Source organism: Asterias rubens, chromosome 8 (genome assembly GCF_902459465.1).
Source record: "Asterias rubens chromosome 8, eAstRub1.3, whole genome shotgun sequence".
NCBI lineage: Eukaryota > Metazoa > Echinodermata > Asteroidea > Forcipulatida > Asteriidae > Asterias > Asterias rubens.
The window spans coordinates 18,257,902-18,278,348 of record NC_047069.1 but is presented as its reverse complement, the minus strand read 5'-3'; the positions used below and the strand labels follow the sequence as shown (position 1 = coordinate 18,278,348).

Sequence of the window (20,447 nt, the reverse complement as noted above, 5' to 3'; positions counted from 1 at the left end):
AAATTACATCAGTCATTGGTAATTGCTTTGTTTTTTTTAGCAAGATCAGGATTTGTGGGTAGGATTGAATATAAATTATCTTTCTATTATCAAGAACAAATGGCAACAAGTTAAAACTGTCAGACATGTTCAAGCGAGGGTCGGCCGACCATTACTTCATTCAAATATAAAACTGCATTTTTCTTTATTATGAAACCACAGCTGGCAACCATTTTCACTGGATACTTTGGAATAATACATGTAATTTTTTTACTATGAAAGTGCATTTTTTTCACGAGCTCAAATTAAAGGGAAGGCACACGTTTTGTAATTACTCAAAACAAATATTAACTTAAAAACTGACTAGGTACGAGTCGAGTATTAGAGAGCTGTTGATAGTATAAAACACTGTGGGAAACGAATCCCTCTGAAGTAATGTAGTTTTTGAGAAGGGTAATTTCTCACTAAAATTACAAAAGACTTCTGTGAAAGCACACAAATTCGTAGAACAACCTGGTGTTTTTTCTTTCATAATTTTCTCGCAACTTCGATGACAAATTGAGCCCAAGTTTTGCACAGGCTTGTTATTTTATGCTTATGATGGGATACACCAAGTGAGAAGACTAGGCTTTGACAATAACCAATAGTGTCCAGTGTCTTTAATGTACTACACTACCATTAGGTAGGCAGTGGGTGGGTGGGAAGATCAAAAAGGTCTCTTAGTTTTGTAGTCTTTGAAACAACTGGGTTTTTGCCCTGATTTACTCCTGTGACAACCTGAATTCTCTTAAGGAGGAAAATGGCGCCCTCTGTTGACTAACTCTGGAGGGTCGTGTAAAATGAAGCCATACGACCGTGGAATGGAGTGCTAAATGAGCTAAATCCCTCATAAAAAGCTACCTATGCTCGTAGGCTCCCTTGAGCTCAACGCAAAAAGTTTAACTTCCAGTTTTAAAAGCCTTTATTTAGAGAAGGGAGTAGGCCTGGGATAAAGCTGGTATTTTAATTTGTTTGCCTGTTTTTTTGAAGACTGAACTGTGAACGAAAATCATAAAAATGGAGGAAGTTGACAACATCATCATTCACACATTTCGTCAGATTGGTTGGTAAGTTTGATTCCAATTTTGTCAACTCAATGATTGTCCCAAATTAAAATATTCACACAAGGGAATGAGTTAACATGATGAGCAATTATTGGAAAATGGTAAAATACTTTTGGGTTCCGTTTGTATAAAGTCTGCTTCATGTAGTTTACAGATCTTGGGGGCGTTGTCATTGTCAAGTTCCAGACTCGATTGGTTTTACCTTATTTCTATTTTTAAACACCACAACCATTCGATTTTTATCAATATTTTTTTCCTTGTAATTACATTATTTAATCAGCTTTGGGCTGCCAGTTGTTTTTTGATAAGAAATAATGAATGAATGAATTTGTACATGGCAAAACTAGAAGCATAGACATAAGGCCTACTTTAAGTCCAACAATGATGGAGTTCCGGGGCTCAAATTTGTAGGGGAAAATACACGTAAGAAGACCACTGCTCAAGCGTTGTAGTAGTTGCGTTAACGTAACCCTCCAGCCTCTGGCAGGAAGGTACGTTATCGCAACTAGCGTTGTAGCAGCTCAAAAAACTGGACCAAAACTCGGAAGGCGGAAGTTTAAATAGTTTCTCCCATCAATTGTATGAGTTTGCTGGATTGATGTTAAAACCACTCGCCACGATGAGGCCTGTGCTGTGGTCCAGTGTGAAATTTGTTTTCATTATTGTGCAGAACCGTTTTTGGCTCAAGAAAGGTAACATTGTAATCCATTTCTGATTGGTCCAGCCGTGACGATCAGATACTCAAAACTTTATACCACTGCGTAAGGCCTATCAAACTTTTCTAACTCTGTTTATTGCGCTATTTTGTATTTCATAGTGACATAGATGACGACACAGTCAGCCTGAAGCAATTCTCAACAGAGATGATTATCGGGGCAACTGTTCGATGCTTGAAGATCATCGATGATTCCACAAGTTTACCTCAGAGCCTACCTCCTGGAATGTCAGCCCGCTTCAGAATGGGAACAGACCTGGCCAATGCACTTGTGGTGGGTTTAGAGTCGCTGTCTCTCTTTCATAATATAGGGAGGTTTTGCACGCGAATGGATATGCATACGTTTAGCTATCCACAACCTACTTACGTGTAGCAAGCAGGATATCAGTGCCGTCTGTACGAATAGCGGATAGCGAGTAGCGCATGATGTCATAATGATGACGTATCCGTCGCACTAACTGTATCTGTTCGCACGCAAAACCTCCCTATTTATAGTGACCAGGCCTGATACTTCACGGAGGCAACGGAGGCGATTGCCTCCGTTGCCCCTTGCCATTGCCTTGGTGCCCTTGAAATGCTCTAGTAGAAATTTACAATTTCCTCATAGGGTGCCCTTTGCCAAAGAGAAAATGCCTTGGTGTCCTTGCCCTTTCAAAATTGAAGCATACAGGCCTGATAGTGGCTTCTTATAGCGCACATATCCATCACTCAGTGACGCTTTTCAAAGTTATTTTGGACTACATGTTTCCTGTTTCCTGCAGGTTATGTGGGACAGGACTACATATGAAATCAATTTAATGTGACGTCCCCTCTTGCAGGAAAACATCCCCCCAAAGAATTAACTTTTAAAAAAGTTTGTTGGCTACATCCCCAAAATTACATTTTACAGTTTGTGTATGCCGCAATCAATACATTAAGAACTGGTGGCAGGAGATTCTGTCCCCCTATATTACGAACTGTGTACAAACTACTTCTGATACCGCCCTCTTTTGAAACATCCTCCTTCAGCCCACGTTAATATTTCATATGGGGGACAGAATCTCCGGCGACATATTTCCCTGGGACATCAGCACAAAATCCTTTTTTTTTTCTCTTCTTCATTCCTTTCATGAGCGGGTTCGTCCACCTTATTTTATGAGGTTTCTGTCATTTTACATTCTAGGCTCTTGGTTACAAGGGTGAGATGGGGTACCAGACCTTCCTGTATTCCAACGAGTCGGACATCAGGAGAGTTTTGATGTTTCTTGTGGAGAAGTTGCCGAAGGATACTGCAGTCACTTCAGATGAGCCACTAGGTAAATCCTAAACACCAGTAAATTACAGAAACCCCAGCTTGATCATTCAATTTGGAATTGATGGGCTTTTGAAAGCTTGGAAGTACATGGAGGCAATGGTCTCTGTTGCCCTTGTCTTGACCTTGGTGCCCCATCCAAAGTTCCCTTTGTGAAACGAAAATGGCTGCCCCTCAAAATAACTCTGTTTACAAAATCAGAGATACTTTTACAGAAAGTGCCACATAAACAATTGCGTATAAAATTGCTTGCTACTTTGCTTGCCAGACGTTTCGAACCCTAGCAAAGTCTTTCTCTTTTGCCTTCTAAAGGGTCGAAACGTCAGGCCGTTAACTATTTTTTGCAAAGCTTTGCATGGATTGGATAAATAGGAAGTAACTATAAATAAATAGTAAACTTGCGCAACCAACCATAGAGCAACAACCTTAAAGAGTAAATCTCTTTTTCGGAGTGTTGGCTCCGAGAAGAGCTGGTGGGGTCTTGACATTTAGTACAGTATACTCTGCTCGCCTTCAAGATTTTCTATCGTGTTACATTTTTTTGCAGGTAAATCAGCGTTGCTTAGTCGCTCTATCGCTGACAGCATCTCAGACCAGATTCAGAGCCCTTGGATCCCTCCTTGCTGTAAGAAGCGAGGGATAAGATGGAGGACTCCAAAGAAGTGGAATAGGGAGGTGGGTTTAAAATGTTAAACTTTTAAATTTTTATGAAATATCGCCCAACTCACAAGGCCTAACGGACAACTCAAGGCTACACTTAATTGATTTGGGCTGTCGAACAAAATCAACTGCCACCAGGGACATCCTGCCACCAACTCCTGGGTCTGAAATAGGGTTATCCCCTTCACAGTCCATAAGGATGTAGGCATGGGTATCATCCACTAGGAGCCTGGCTGGTAGAGCAGAATGGACTAACTTCCCAACTTTTTACAAAGCAATTATGGTTAAGTGCCTTGCTCAAGGGCTCGAGTGTCATGACCAGAAGTCGAACCCACACTCTGCTGCTAACAACACCAGAGCTTGGGTCTGATGAACTAGACCGCTAGGTCATGACACGCCACGTGTTTGTTAAGAATAATAATAACTAGACCTTTCCTACAAAGTTCATTTTACAGTAACGTATCAATGTGCTTGGTCATTGGGCCAATAACATTCCTGTAATTTTTCTCAGCTCGCTGTGGAGTATACAGCCATGGGGTGCAGTGTTGCTCTGAAGGCCTTTTCAAACACGATGTCAACCTCTACCCTCCAGGTACCCATGTATACCCCTGCAACAGCATCTCAAACCCAAAATAAAGAAAACCACTCCCTATAAATCCTTAAGAGCTTTTTGACGAGTCAATTTTATCTTCATATTTATTTAACAGGGTGCAAGTGGAGCACATGTCTACCACAGTGTTGCAGTCACAATGCCCAATGGCTTAGATGACCTGTCAAGAAAAATACCCAAAGGTAAGTGGGGATAATCTCCAAAGGTTCTGTGTTAAAGGGAAGGTACACGTTTGGTAGTTACTCAAAACAAGTATTAACTTCAAAACTGACTCGGTAACGAGCATTGGAGAGCTGTTATAGTATGAAACATTGTGGGAAATGACTCTCTCTGAAGTATTGCAGTTTTTGAGAAAGAGGTAATTTCTCACTAAAATAATAAAGAACTTCTAGCTAGGAGTCTTTTATTCCTATCTGAAAGCACACAAATTCGCCAACAAGAAGGGTGTTTTTTCTTTCATAATTTTCTCCCAACTTCGATGACCAATTGAGCTCAAATTTTCACAGGCTTGTTACTTTATGCTTATGATGGGATACACCAAGTGAGAACACTGGTCTTTGACAATTACCAAACGTGTACAGTGCCTTTAGAAGAAGATTCTGTGTTTTTTGTAACTTTTTAAAATTTCATGAGCGAAAGTATTAAACAATTTATATAATCGTCTTATGCTGAAATTTATAAGGCATATACCCCAAATCATAGAAACTAGCATATTTTTTTTTTTTTAAAGGAGTACCCATGAAAAACAAGCACAATATCCCTTAGGGATAGCTAAGTGCTCATTTCAACAGACCATCCACTTCTTCGTTACTGGTTGTTCCTCAGACCCACATCAATTGGGGGAGATATGACTTTTTCTGATGCTGGTCCTTTACTTTGGATAATCTGCCTCTTTATATCCGTAACATGTCATCTATTCATTAGGTCAACGAGTCTCAAAACCCACCTTTGTACTGCTGCCTTTCACTAGAGTGTCATTCCTTGTGCCATGAGCATCACTTGTGATGGAGACTGGCGCATTATAAGTGTTCTTATTATCAAAGTACCCACGTTTTTTATTTTATTCCTGCTTTCATAGAAGTGAAAAATTACTACACTAAGGACCTTCTACTGGTTTCATGGCAACCACCTCGCCATGAGGATGTGGCAGCATCTCTACTTGAAACTAACGCTGTAGACCTCACAGCAGCTCAAGAGTGGGAAGCAGAATGGAACAGTGCTGGTTTACAATCCAGGCTTACTCCTCAGGTAATCCCAACTTAATCCCACTTCTGCGTCACCTTCTAATCCAAGTTTGATGACGTCACATTAATAAAATCACTATGAAAAATAACGTCCGTCGATGTATTTCTTTTTTTTTAATAACCGATACATCGAAAATTCAATATCACTTGATATTTCGAGTTTTTCCCCGTCAGGATTCAGGATGAAGCCAACTAAAAATGGTTCTTAAAAACAAACAAAGACCTGCAGTTTAATAGGGTTTATATTTACCGATTTGCGTCTTGATCCATGCTTAAAATTGCCCCGCCATGCTCCACTTTTTTTTCTTCTACCAATGAAGAAAAGATGTGATTTCGTTGCCGCTTCTGCTTGCTAGGCAAAGAGCAGAGTTTGTCCGCTCCCCGCATGATTGACAACATGTCAATGAGGCATGCTCCGGTTTCCGGTATTGTTCGTTTACACACAAAGGTACCAATATGCGGCTAAAACACAAACTTCACAATTCTCCTCATACAGCATATCTGATTCTGTGTTTTTACACAATTCTCCCCGTACAACATACCTTTTTTCTGCACAGTCTGGCTCAGTTGTGTTTTATTGCTTGGTGTATAAGGGGATTTGGATGGGGCTGGAACCAGATGAAAAAGTGACAAAATACTCGACGGCAATCTTCAGTTTTATTTTCCGTATTTTTTTCAGCTGAAGAATTGCCTGTTTTTTGCATGGAGGTAGGTTTTTGTGACATCAAAATTTTTGATATTAGCGAAAATCTTTGATTAATCAAAATTTTTGACATTTCGATATGATTAAAAAAGTGACATCGGTGATTTCCAATGTCAAAAAAATATTGAGTTTTTGAGTATTTTCGATACATCAACAGACGTTAAAAATAGGTAAAATGAAGTTTATGCAGTTGCGTTATTTTGGTTAAATCTCCATTTTTTATTTTTTTTATCATAATTTTTTTTTTTTGGGGGGGGGGGTACGGAAAAAAACAAGAATTAAATTTTTTTTAGGGGCCAAAACAGAGAAATCACATCCCTGAAAGCATAGATCCTTTCGGTTATAAAGCAGTTGGCAACAGCTAATATTATTTTTCATTTACAGAAATCCCTTACATTTTCCTTCTGAGTATTCTTGCATCTTGGTTTGTTTCTGCATTTACAGGAGTATAAAGCTCGCAAGAAAGAGCGACTTCAGAAGAAGATCGCCTCTCAGTTACAGCAAGATATCCAAAAGGCTGAGTCTGGTGGTTCATCATCAGCTGGGGCAGCAGACCTATTGCAGTTTCTTAATAACTTGAGTGATAAGACGCCAGGGAAACAGCAAGGCAAGGGCTCCAGGTTCACCCATACCTCAAAACTCCAGTTTGCTCAGGTACTGCTACTTTACAATAAGCTTGAAAATTTAAAAAACAGTAGGGTAGAAAATGATTGTATATTTTTCCTAAAACATAGCTCAGTTGTCTAGCTGTTAGACATCTGCTCTGTCAATGCAAAGGTCACTGGTTTGAATCCTACATGAGTAATTTGCCTGTGGATTTGTTTTCACAAAACTCCGGAAAGAATTCAGTATACAGGGCTTAATGGAACACGTTGCCTTGGAGCGGACGAGTTGGTCTATAAAAAGCGTTTGTAACCGTTTGTTATAAAATGCACAGGGGTAGAAAGATGTTTTAAAAGTAGATTACAATGATCCACACAAACTTGCCTCAAAATTACGTGGTTTTCCTTTTACTCTGCGAACTAACACGGTCGACCATTTATGGGAGTCAAAAATTTGACTCCCATAAATGGCCGATAGGAGTCAAAAATTTGACTCCCATAAATGGCCGACCGTGTTAGTCGACGAGGTAAAAGGAAAACTGCGCATTTTCGAGGCATATTTGTGTGGATCATTGTATTCTACTTTGACAACATCTTTCTACCCATATGCATTTTATAACAAACGGTTTCAAACACTTTTCAAAGACCAACTCGACCGATCCAAGGCAACGTGTTCCTTTAATGCACATGGGTGTAAGGGTGAATATCAAATCATAACCTTATTCAATTGTTTTGTGCCTAGTAACTCCTTGGTCCAGAACTTGATTCTGTTGCACTAGACCACCTGGCCAGGTCACAACATGCCTTTATACATGTAATTCAAATTTGATGTATTACTTTCTTTAGGATGATGATAAGGCTATAACCCAGATGGGAATAGGGGAGGGTGTCCCCCGGGCCGACACCGAAGAAGAGCTTCGTCAGAAGAGGGAAGATGAACAGCAGAATCTACGAGACAAACTCAGCGAACTGACCAATCAGATGGAAGCAATGGAGCTCAGCATGAAGAAGTTTGGAGCTGGGATACAACAGGTAAGGAAGTGACGGCAACAGGTTCATACTTTGGGTTAGGGAGATCATTCTTGCTTAGCAGAGTTCGAGCTTAGCAGTTACCTGGGTTTAATTTTTATGAATAAAGCCTGTAAACACAAAAAGAAGCGATGTTTTGTTTGTCATTGTGATGACAAAATTACAATCCCTTTCCGTTATGTTACGTAACCCCTGTATGTGTTGATGTACAAGCAGTGAATGGGATCTGGCATGCCTGCGTTAGTTATCATTTTGCGTCTTGTACGTCGGTGCGCCTTATACCTTGAACGTTAAAGATTGGGTTTTTTTAATTTGGGGTACTGCATTTTGTCCGCCGAGTGTCTTATCCACAAGAAATTATGGTAATTATAAACATAGACAATGGTTACGCAGACACAGCAACAGGAGGTTACACGATGAAATAAAATTAAACAACATTATCCAAGGATAGCCCCAAAAGCCCAAATCTTAGACTTATTTCAATTGGGGCTTGAAGAACACACAGTCTCTTCTTCTTCAAAATGGTCACCACTCTCTTGACGTGAAGATCATCTAAACAAAGGAAAATGAAAGACTATTAATAATAATTAGAATAACATGCATTTATATGGCGCTTAATACAGGGTTTCTAAGTGCTGAAACAAAAAATAATTGAATACACTATATAAAGACCATAAAGTGTACGATAACAAACAAAAACTCAATTTTAAGAGGGATGAAATAGCCGAAACTGAACAACCTTAGATGGATATTAATAAGTGGGTTTTGAAAGCAGTCTTAAATGAGTCCAGTGTAGTGGAGGCAGGGATATGGACAGATCATTATTAATAATTAATGGTTTATTTTAATCTGAAAAAAAAGAAAAAGAAAAAAAAGGTTGAAAACATTAAGTTTTTAAAGAATTAAGAAAAATGGAATTAACAATAAACAGTCAAAATCTATACATAAATACACAAAAATTAAAAGGAAAAAAAATCATTAACTAGCAGAAACACGCCATAAAAAAACCCAAAGAATATAAAAATAATACGAAAATGGCAAAGACAAACATCAAAAAACAGACAAAAGTTTAAAATTTGCCAGATGTGTTGTTATTTCAACGAGTATTCCTGTGTTATAATTTCCTAAGATGGAAGAGCAGAAGTTGACAGAGGAGAGGAATAACGAGGAACAGGAAGATTCTTACAGAGTGAAAAAGAGAACGATGGATCTATTACCAGACGCTGAGAATAACATTGCTAAGCTTCAGGTAAGAATGTCTTCAATCTAGGCACATTTCACATACTTTATTATTGTTATATGCTCTAGCTCTAGTCATCGTCAAGATGACTAGAACTAGCTACAGTCAAACTGTTGAGACCAATTCAAGAACTGACTCAGGGGTAGTGCAGTTAATTATTATACAAATATAACATGGTTTGAGGGTGACTAGTCGATAAAAGCTCACCGAGGTATTGGAAGTTGAGAAACTAACAAAGTAAACGCCTGTTGCTTGCAAACCTGAGGAAACCGTCAATCTTGGGTGCTTGCTATGTGAACCAGAAACACTGTGGTTAACCCCTACACTTTCATGAGAAGTGTTTGGTCTCGTTTATAGTGCTCTAACAATTCTAGTTCACAGGACCTATGGTTTAAAGACATTGGACACTATTGGTAATTGTCAAAGACAAGTCTTTTCACTTGGTGTTTTTCTCAACATATGCATACAAAAAAAAACTGTGAAAAGTTGAGCTCAATCAGTCGTCGAAGTTGCGAGATAATAGTGAAAAGAAAACACCCTTGTCACACGAAGTTGTGTGCTTTCTGATGCTTGATTGTGTATGTCAACTTTACTGTGTAGATTATTCTTTTGAGAACTTGTCTTGCTATAATTATGTTCTACTGCCGCGGAGTAGATTTTTTGGAATTTGGTAGACTTCTCAGTTAAAAAAAAAAAACCTGTCCTGCTTATTAACTACCACCTGGGTGGAAGGTAGGAAATCATCTGGGACTACTAGATTCCCTTAAGACTTGAGTGAGTTTACAGCATCTGGAAGAAGAGTCTTGATACAAATTTACTGAGAAGTCTTCTGTATTTCAAAAAATTTACTCAGTATATAGCAAGACAAGTTCTCTGACCACTGATCGTAATAACATTCTGTCCTATGTTTTGTTTCCATCAGGGAGTTGTTGAGGCGAGTGCTCAGCGATTAGTGAGTCTTGCCAAACAGTGGGAGAAACACCGAGCTCCACTCATTGATGAGTATCGGACATTGAAGGAACAGAATGCCAGCAAAGAGGTTAGTTCATATTGGCTATCTCTCAACAAACTGTTGTATTGAATAAATGGGATATATGCAAAATCAATTTTACTAAATTGATACAAATTGTAATAAGGATCGCATTTATTGAGTCAACGATTATATCTTTCTTTGCTGGGAGCTTTCAACCATCAATTAGCAACCCAATGCAGTCAACTTGCAGCCGTCGCCCAATGAAATAAAGCCTGGCACATACGCGTTCTGCTAACTGAGTGGCCATTAGCAGAATTTAAAGACCCTGGACACTATAGGTAATTGTCAAAGACCAGCCTTCTCACTTGGTGTATCTCAACATATGCATAAAATAACAAACTTGTGAAAATTTGAGCTCAATCGGTCGTCCAAGTTGCGAGATAATAATGAAAGAAAAAACACCATTGTCACACTAAGTTGTGTGCTTTTATATGGTCTCCCCATTACTTGTTACCAAGTAAGGTTTTATGCTAATAATTATTTTGAGTAAATACCAATAGTATCCACTGCCTTTAAACACTGCTAACTTCAAGAAAAGCAGAAGGCACATTATTAGGTGCTGGTAGTTCTTATAAGCAGATGAGTAACCCAACAATCCAAATCCATTTTGAACATGGTGTCAAATCAGCTCGATCATTTTTTAAATACTCTTTTGCCTGCGCATGTTTATAGTAAGCATACAAATTTGCTTACCGGTAAACAGTTTTATGAAATTACGCCCAGTTAGTACTTTGAGAATCACTGTCGGTAACTACATGTATCTCCCGATTTTCAGACCAGATATCTTTTAAGTTTGAGAAGAGCTTTACATTCCATGGAATATATCAACGCAAATAAGTAAACACAAGTTGAACTGTGAGATGTTTTGGTCAAGTTGATTGAAGTTGAAGTTGGTTTTGTTCATATTTGAGTGAGTCTTTGAAAGAGCTGGAAGGTATACAAACAATTAAGAAATAAACACAAATTAAAGGGAAGGTGTACGTTTGGTAATTACTTTTAAAATTAATGGCATAACCATTGGTAAGAGTTTGATAGTATAAAGCATTTTGTGAAATATTTCAATTTGAAGTGGGTAATGTGGTTAAAAAGTGTTTTTCCCCCCCCCTAAATTTGAATCATGTAATGCTTCTCAGATTGTGTATTCCTAGTAGGGATTATTATTCCTTCAGGGACATATTCGCTCCAGGTTTTTCGACGATATCTCCAAAACAAGACCACCTTTTGAAATAAGTATTTCAGATGTTAGTTTTATTGTGTACGTCAACATTTATGTAGTTACAGTCGAACGGTTACAACAACCACAGGTTTACTTTGCCTTTAAACTGCGAGATGTTTTAATCAAGTTGATCGATTTCTCATGTCATCTTAGAGTGAATCATTGAAGAAGCTGGAAGATATACAGGAGCTCCGAGACAGGATGAAAGATGTAGTGGATGAAACCAGGGCCAAGGAGGAGCTACAAAAACAACTTGTGAGTTCAAATGATTCATGCAGTAATTATTTCTCAGGTATCAGAGTGTTGATGTCCATTCATGAATGTTTCAGCCAGAGATCTGGGCCCAATTTCATAGAGCTGCTTGAGCACAAAAGTTTGCTTAAGCAAAAATATCCTTGCTTAGTAAAATCAGATTACCGGCCAAGACTCCACTCAATTGTTATGCTAAGTGAACAACAGCTAAATACCAGTCACAAGCAATGTATATGGCATGAATTTTTGGCCATTAACATGTTATAAAATAAGCAAGCTGTTTTTGTGCTTATAAGCAAATTTCACTTGTACTTGTGAAAATACTGTCACAGTTTTCGATAATCAGTTGAAACTTTCACTTGAGACTTTTATTGTATCTTTCTTTGAAATTTTGCCTGTAAATCAGCATCTATGAGCCTACCTTCAAGCACTAAATATTCATCAAAATCATTTAGGCTGTGTTCATCCAGTATAACATTGTTGCACACTGTGACGGGGTCCATGGCGTTTTGTACACTCGAGGGGGAAAATGGCACCCGAGGCAAAGCCGAGGGTGCCATTTGCCACCGAGGGTGTACAAAACCCATGGACCCCAGTCACAGCGTGCAACAATTGTTTTGTTATACCTGTGTATAATTTTTGTTCCTCTTCTCGAAGTTCTGTTGTTTAATAAGCGGACGAACAAGAAACAATTCCCTCGAACCCACGGTTGTTTCGTACACAGCACTGGAAATCGACCAACGCTGGGAACGATCAAGGTGATGTACATCACCTTGATCGTTCCCAGCGTTGGTCGATTTCCTGCGCTGTGTACATCACTTTTCATGTTACCTGGCCCGTCGAGCCATGTAACAGGCGTTTTTGTTGCGTGTCACATGATTTGTTCTCGACCAATCAAACTTCACAATTTGTACAGAGGTATAACAATGTAAGATGTTACCCTCATGTAAATGCCATTCAGTTCTATTTACTGCAGATTTGCTCCATGTTGTTCCTGCATATACACTGATGTCATCTCTCCATCTTCTTCTCTGTCTACCTCTTTTCCTTTTCCCTGTTTTTTGTTGCCAATCCATTTTTCTTAATGTGCATCTATGGTAATTTCTTTGGGCAGTGTGTCCAACCAACCTCCGTTTAGCTTGTTTTATTGTCCTTATGATGTCTCTAATATTGCTTATCAATAAACAGCTTTTTAAAATATGGTATTGGTTGCTTTGGATTTCCTTTACAGGCAGCAGAATACGAGAGGATGACAAAGGACGTCAATCGATCAGCTTACACTCGTAGAATCCTGGAGATTGTGGGAAACATCCGCAAACAGAAAGATGAGATCCAGAAGGTTCTTGTGGATACCAAGACGCTACAGAAGGAGATCAACCATTTGTCCGGTAAACTGGACCGGACATTCACCGTTACTGATGAGCTTATCTTCAAGGTAAAACCATTGGACACTTTTGGTAATTGATCAAAATATGTATTAGCATAACAACTTGCTTGATAAAGAGCAAAGTAGAGCTGTTGATAGTATAAGATATTGTGAGAAACTGCTCCTTCTGGAGTAACATGAGAAAGAGGTTTTGAGTTTTTGAGAAAGAGGTTTATTTTTCACTTAAATATTTTAATCTGAAAAGATTTCAGGCCTGACGACTTTGTTAGGCATTTGAAAGCACACACAATTGTGCGACAAGGATGTCTTTCATTATTTTCTTGCAAAATTTGATGACCAATTGAGCCAATATTTTTACAACTTTGTTATTTATCAAAATGTTGAGATACACCAAGTGAGAAAACTGGTCTTTGACAGTTACCAAACGTGTCCAGTGCCTTAAACGTAACAATCCAGGTACAAGTAAATAATACTGAATTGATTGGTTCCAGGCTTGCTACTCTTTCTACCTTAGTCTGAACAATCTTTTAGAGCCTGTGCCATGTGAAGCCTTGTTTCTTCTAGCACCAAGTCTGTTTTTGTTTGTTTAAGTCTACTCCTCATCCTCAAAAAAAAACAGGCCTGGAATTACACATAGGCCATGAAGGCCCATGTCCTCTGTTGCCCCTGTTCTTGGCCTTGGTGCCCTTTCAGAAGCTTCCGATAGACTTAAGACTTTCAAACGGAAGTACCCTTTGCAAAATGAAAAGTTCCTTGCCCTCTCAAATTCAAAATTCCAGGCCTGATGTATTTTCTCTTTATGGTTTAGAAATGTTTGATAAATAATAGCATCCATTTATGTCTTTTTTGTGTTTGTAGGACGCTAAGAAAGATGAGTCTGTGCGCAAGGCGTATAAATACCTGGCAGCTCTACATGAGGTAAGAAGCTTGACGGTTAAGACATCTGGGCTTGATTTTATCAAAATTCTTCCAAACTTGAGATTAATCCTGTAGAGTTGTTATACCGCCCTCTATTGACTGTAGTTGTTTATTCTATAAGTTCCAATCCAAGATGTCTGCCAACAATAAATGAATCATAAATCAATCTAGTCTGAGTGTCTCAGTGGTTCAGCTTAAACACCACACTTTGGCGATGAAGATAAAAGGATAACAGTCAAGCAAGCTAGGGTGAGTTGCCAAAGATTTATTGCCATGTTCTACTTCTATAAATCCAGAAAAAGTAGCACAGAACCAGAACATTATTTTATCAAGTCAGTCACGCTCGATACAACATGTCAATCCTACCAGTCTTTTAGAGGGTTGATGTCCATGCCGATAGTAATGCAGGCCCCAAATGGAAAAAGATGCTGCAACAGTTCATAAGGTTGATGATAGCTATGGACATCACCAGTGAAAGACGGAAGAGGGCATTACTTCTTCATTATGCTGGTACTGAAGTAGACGAGATTTTCAATACACTATATCAAACGGGCGATGATGAAGAATATAAACAACTACAGTCAATAGAGGGCGGTGTAACAACTCATTTCCTAGGATTTAGGATAAGTCCCAGACATAAGATCAATCCTACATAAGATCGATCCAAGAATCGATTTCACAAAACCTGTGCTAAGCAGGACGATTTGTAAATACTTTAAAACCACAAATTAGTTTTCGCCAGAGCATCACAGCAATTGCTGCTGGTGCCGTGGGTTATTTTGAGGACTTTATTGTTCTCGGTAATCTACGCGTACTATGAAAAATGGAAATTTATCTGGTAAGTCTGCTGCCACCTAGCGTTCCAAGGTCTCCCGTTGGTTTTTACCAAACCTACAAAGTCGTAAAAATTCCTGGGGGGTTGATCGAAGAAGAATTGACTAGAGAATAAATTTCTCTAGATTACATGCATAAGGGCAATTCCAAGCAAACATGGACATGACACCAAAAAATAAAATTTGTGTCACAACTTTCTTTCCAAGTAAAAGTTATAGCTAACATATGAAAGGAAACAGACATTAACTTTTTTTACACACTCTGTACCGTTTTGTACAAATTCAGCTCATGTTTGCACAAACTGTGAACGGACTCTTAAAAGTGAGCACATTAAGGTGATTTCTTCAAAGTTAAATATTTTCCCCCACATAGCTTCTTCCAGCAAAACTTTAATAGTTGTGATTAGCAGCAGGTACAACTATTTAAAATCCAGAATGAATTTTAATTTGTGTTTCTCATTTAAGCAATATGTGAGTGTACTTGTGGGAGCTTCAACAGGGTGTAATGCGACTAACCGAGAGATGAGGTTATTTCAATTGCACGAAAAAATCCACTGACTATCTTCATGGCAATTCAAAATATGCTTCTACCCTTATTACCAAGTCTGAAATGAGTAAAGAAATCAACACTGTAGTTGGTGTAGTTTAATGACGAGTCATCAAAAAGTGTAATGCGACTAACCGGTAATGCGACTAACCATGCAATGTAATGTGACTGACCAAATCTTTTTTCAAGAGGAGGATGCTAAGAGGTCAGCAAAGCTGGATATCTTTGTTATGACTTACTAGAGGACAATATTACATGAATTAAGAGATCTGGGGCTCTGCAGATGCCGGTCATGCCCTACCCACAATGCATTTTTCCAAAGCACATGCTGAAAACTATAACATGTGTCGTACATGTGCCACTCCAATCTGTAACTTCTAGTTTCATCATTTGTACAGAGTCTTAATGTTAACATATGAAACAAAATAAAGAAAAGCAACATTTCTGAGAATTTTTAGTAGAAAAGTGAAGTAATGGAACTAATTTTCTCCACAAATTGTGGACATATCTAATGTACATGTTGTACCACTGCCTAGGCTGAAAAAGCAGAATGATGTTAAAATACAAGGAATTCAAGAAGAGCACAGAAAAATCTCCCAAAAGAGCAAACAAAAGCAAAAAGCTGATGTCCTCTTGCCACCATTTTCCTTCAGAAAGCAGAAACATGATAACTACACAATGCTGCCTTACAAACCAGGGTAGCGATGCAAGAGTAGCAATGCATGGTCAGTGTTGTGTGGTGTAACATGCAGTGAAATGTATCCAGGTAAAGTCAAGGAGATGGGTGATCAAGAAGGTTTTTTGTTTGTTTTACACACTTTTTCGACACAAAAGAAATTGTTTGTTGCTTTGAGGAGCCTGTGATAACCAAGGCCATTTTAAATTCACAGACCACTTTTAAACAATAACCCAAACTTTGCTTTTTCAGGGACAATATGTTTACATGTATGTAAGTCACTTTTAATCTGCGATTTTATTTTTGTTCAATTACATACTCCGCAAGATATTTAACATTTTATGTTAAATTCACAACTCTGAAAATAAAGTTGGTCAGTAAAATGGGAAATAATAATATTTCTGAAAAATATAAGTTTGCCTTCTAAAAATACACATTTCAGCCTTGTTTCTATGATTTTTAAGAGAAAAGGCGTTATTATTTTAGTAAAAACAAGTGAAATTAATTTATTTTGTTTGTTGATAAGGAATGAACCCAATTTTGCCAAACAAGAACTCAGTTTGGGCTCCATTGGGCTTGGCTTAAGTGGCCGGACAAACTGTAATGCGACTAACCGTAATGCGACTAACCATGGTTTTGCCACGTAAACCTAAAAGTTCAAGTTGCTGACTATTTATAAGTATCCTGTTGGATACTAATGTATAAGAGATGTGTGTTAAATGTAGTAAAACCTTTGCAAGTTTTTTAGTTTGAGGAAACTTTTGAATTGAGACAAGTGTATTTTTTACCATGTCCTTTTTGTGTAATGCGATAAACCGCTTTTTACAAAGCTATAACATCCAGAGTACAACGCCCACAACATTTTTAATATCATCACTTCAAAGCCTTGGGTGTCAAGTACAAATCAGTCTATAAACTTAGAGGAAATAATATCTCACATAGAACTACTAGCACCAAGATCAAGAAATGACACAGAAAAGTGTAATGCGACTGACCATGGAATCGCCCATAAGCTCCACCGACTGAGCTATCTCCTATTTTGTCTCCTATTCTGTCTCCTATTATGTCAATATTTGTTGGTGCCAGAAAAAAGCCAATAAACCTGTCTCTGGCGTATAACCAGTGATTAAAGGAGAAATTAATATATGGTAATTAAAGCTGAATTTTAGCAATGTCATTAGCAGAGTCTGTAAAACAAATTTTAAAATGTTATAATTTCATTTGGTGTATGTTTTTTACTTTTCTTCCTGACAGAACTTTGATCAACTAATTAAGACTGTTGAAGAGACAGGCAGCATTGTGAGGGAGATTAGAGATCTGGAGGACCAGGTAAACAACAAATAAATATCTGTCCCTCTCTCTCTGGTCGAATGAGGTCGGAATCATTCTTGTCTTTCCCCATTCTTGTCTATCCCTCATTTGTGGCGTATCATGGTAGAGTGGTCTAGGTTACTGGACCCAAGCTCTGGCGCTGTCAGCAGCAGAGTGTGGGTTTGATTCATGAGTACGACACTTGTACCTTTGAGCAAGGCATTTAACAATACTTGCTTTGCTTCTTAAAGACAGTGGACACTATTGGTAATTGTCAAAGACCTTCTCACTTGGTGTATCTCAACATATACATAAAATAACCAACCTGTGAAGATTTTAGCTCAATCGGTCGTCAAAGTTACGAGACAATAATGAAAGACCCTTGTCACACGAAGTTGTGTGCTTTCAGATGCTTGATTTCGAAACCTCAAACTCTGAACTTGAGGTCTCGAAATCAAATTCGTGTAAAATTACTTCTTTTTCGAAAACTACGTCACTTCAGAGGGAGCCGTTTCTCACAATGTTTTATACCATCAACCTCTCCTAATTACTCGTTACCAAATAAGGTTTTATGCTAATAATTATTTTGAGTAATTACCAATAGTGTCTACTGCCTTTAAGAAGTAGTACATTCTGCTCTACCGGCCAGGCTCCTATGTGGATGATACCCATGCCTACATCCTTATGGACTGTGAAGGGGTAACCTCGTTTCAGCCCAAGGAGTAGGCGTCATTGTCCCCGATGACGTTTAAGTGTAGCCCTCACCTTGGAGTGGCCATCTGTGGCCTTTTGATAAAAAGCGATCTCTCTTAAAAAAATAAAGTTAGGAAGATCAGTTGGAAGCACCCCGATGTCCCTGGCAACTACATCTGTATTGCTGAGCTTCTGTCTTCCCCCTTTCTTGTTCCTTATTTTAATGACCAGGCTCGGGCCTTTATCACACGGCAACAACCCTGCCGGTTTTAAACTCGTTTTTAACTCGTCGCTACCCTTTTATTCCCTTATTGAAAAAACTTAACCTCAATCATGTCAATCCTGAGAGTTAAATCCCACCAATTGCTAAAAAAAATTGTCAACTTGTTGTAAACTTCCATGTTTGAAATTTTGGTGTTTGAAATGTTGCTAAATTTGTGTTATTGAACCGCCATGGATTTGGGAATTTGTCGTTTACGAGCAACTCAACATTTTTTTAATGTTCTTTCCGTTGTTTTGTCTTTTCAGATTGAGTCGGAGAGCAACAAGAAGACCACGGCCAACTTAGAGAAGATCTCTGCTGATAATAAAGAAATGAAGAAAGAAAACGCCACTCTGCTCGCCAAAGTTAAAGGCAAATAACAACCTCAAACTGTAAAAGTAATAAGGCCTAATGATAATATTCAACCCAACCAACCATTTTGAAACTAGAGTACAATTATTTTATAAAACAAACGTTTTCTTGACCGACTGCATGTTTCACTACTACACTACCAGCGCCAAGTTCGTGCAAGATCTAACGTTGACAATAGTTCAACCGTGTTAACCCAAACTCTGTCTAGTGGACAAAAGTTGTACTATTCTAGTCGACTATTTGGAACCAGACTTTGGGCATGGTCACATCGCTGGTTATCAATATCCATTTTCATAGCACAGTGCAGATTGAATCTGTTATCAGAAAACGAAAACGTGTGTGAGCTGCTGATCGTGTCGACATGACATGACCTTATTCAATTGCAATATAACTCTATGCGCATGCTCAACATGTAACACTATAAAACCACCAGTGAACCATTGAAAACATTTGCTACGATGTTGTAAGGTTGATTTGAGGGCACTTGAGTGGCTTTAGGTAGAATTTCAAAAGTTTGCAAAAGCCCATAGTCATCCCAGACTCGCACAAGCATCACATACAGACAAATCACTATAAAAGGCGGGCAAAAATAATGCTGACCTCAATTGTCACAGTAAAATGCTCTTGTTTGAATAGAGGCTTTTGCAACTTTTGAAATTCTCCCTTAAGCCACCAAAGTACCCGCCAAACAACATTGTATCCCAACAAAAAAGGTATCAAAATGCGCAGAAAATAACTGTGCATCTGAGAAAAAACTATTTGAGGTTCCGATATATCTGACCATTTTTAAATGTTTAGATACTTTATTGGGGCAGTTTATTTGATATACATGTACTTGACTTAACAAAAACAGTGACCACCGTTTGGAAATTAACCTTTTTTTGATAAAAGAATATAACTCTGTCCCAGGTATATCAGAATGTTTATAGCATCTTATTATTAATCTATAATAAATATATTTAACCATATATTTTGTAATTTTTTAAGCAGCACTGAAAATATGCCAATGATCAGAGTTCAGTGTCATCAGAGCCTTAGGATGTGAACCTTTAATTTGCTTTACGTTCAAAGTGTCCGGGAGTTTTTTAAATATGTTTTTATTTGCACTGGAAATGGGAAAACTCTATTATGAAACTCCTTCGGATGTCAGCTGATTGCGGTTAAAGTTGTAACAAATTAAATTGGTTAATTTCTGGGTTAATTGCATTGCTTAAAAGATCTGCTGAGCACAAATGAGCAGTAAACCAGTAACAAATGATACATGTGACATGTCAGTTTAGCTGGTAACCATTATCTGGTAAATCAATATGTTTTTTGTGATTAGTCACTTTTTGTGACTATAAATCAGATACTTACTTTTATTCCAATGATCAGATGTGCGTTGTATCAAAAATGTATTTTTCAATTATTAAAAAGTAAACTCTATGTGAAATAAAACTAAATTATGAGAATTGCTTCCAAATTTAGCCTTATTCAAAACTCATATGAACCATGTGTTTTGAAATCTCAGTGTTTCGTCAAAATCAACAAAAGACTTAAGGGGTAAACCTTTAATTTCTTTCAAATTTTAGTGTAACCCTAACCCTAAGTGACGATAATTGAAACACAAGGGGTAAACCTTGCATTTCTTTCAAATTTGGAGTGTTATAATGACAATGTTTAAAATCATGAATTCTTGGTATTTTGTCAAAAGAGACAAAAAACACAAGGGGTAAACCTTGCATTTCTTTCAAATTTGGAGTATTATTATGACAATGTTTAAAATCATGAA

At 38.0% G+C, this 20,447-nt stretch overlaps 1 protein-coding gene across 1 annotated transcript; it reads left to right on the top strand.

Moving 5' to 3' along the window:
* The first annotated feature begins 799 nt into the window (after nucleotides 1-799).
* On the top strand, nucleotides 800-20,127 carry LOC117293632 (coiled-coil domain-containing protein 22 homolog). Its single transcript, XM_033776005.1, has 15 exons — nucleotides 800-1,085; nucleotides 1,900-2,071; nucleotides 2,960-3,092; nucleotides 3,636-3,763; nucleotides 4,456-4,540; nucleotides 5,437-5,606; nucleotides 6,750-6,959; nucleotides 7,754-7,939; nucleotides 9,066-9,185; nucleotides 10,099-10,215; nucleotides 11,579-11,680; nucleotides 12,909-13,112; nucleotides 13,923-13,982; nucleotides 17,293-17,367; nucleotides 18,571-20,127. The coding sequence occupies exons 1-15, from the start codon at nucleotides 1,036-1,038 to the stop codon at nucleotides 18,682-18,684; spliced, it is 1,926 nt and encodes a 641-aa protein (XP_033631896.1). The 5' UTR covers nucleotides 800-1,035; the 3' UTR covers nucleotides 18,685-20,127.
* The last annotated feature ends 320 nt before the right edge of the window (nucleotides 20,128-20,447 follow it).

What these genes read in the sequence shown, in the direction of transcription:
- LOC117293632 (XM_033776005.1), top strand. Translation starts at nt 1,036, where the DNA reads ATGGAGGAAGTTGACAACATCATCATTCACACATTTCGTCAGATTGGT. An exon ending in CACTTCAGATGAGCCACTAG is followed by an intron (nt 3,093 to 3,635) that starts GTAAATCCTAAA and finishes ATTTTTTTGCAG; the next exon opens with GTAAATCAGCGTTGCTTAGT. An exon ending in TTAGAGATCTGGAGGACCAG is followed by an intron (nt 17,368 to 18,570) that starts GTAAACAACAAA and finishes TTGTCTTTTCAG; the next exon opens with ATTGAGTCGGAGAGCAACAA.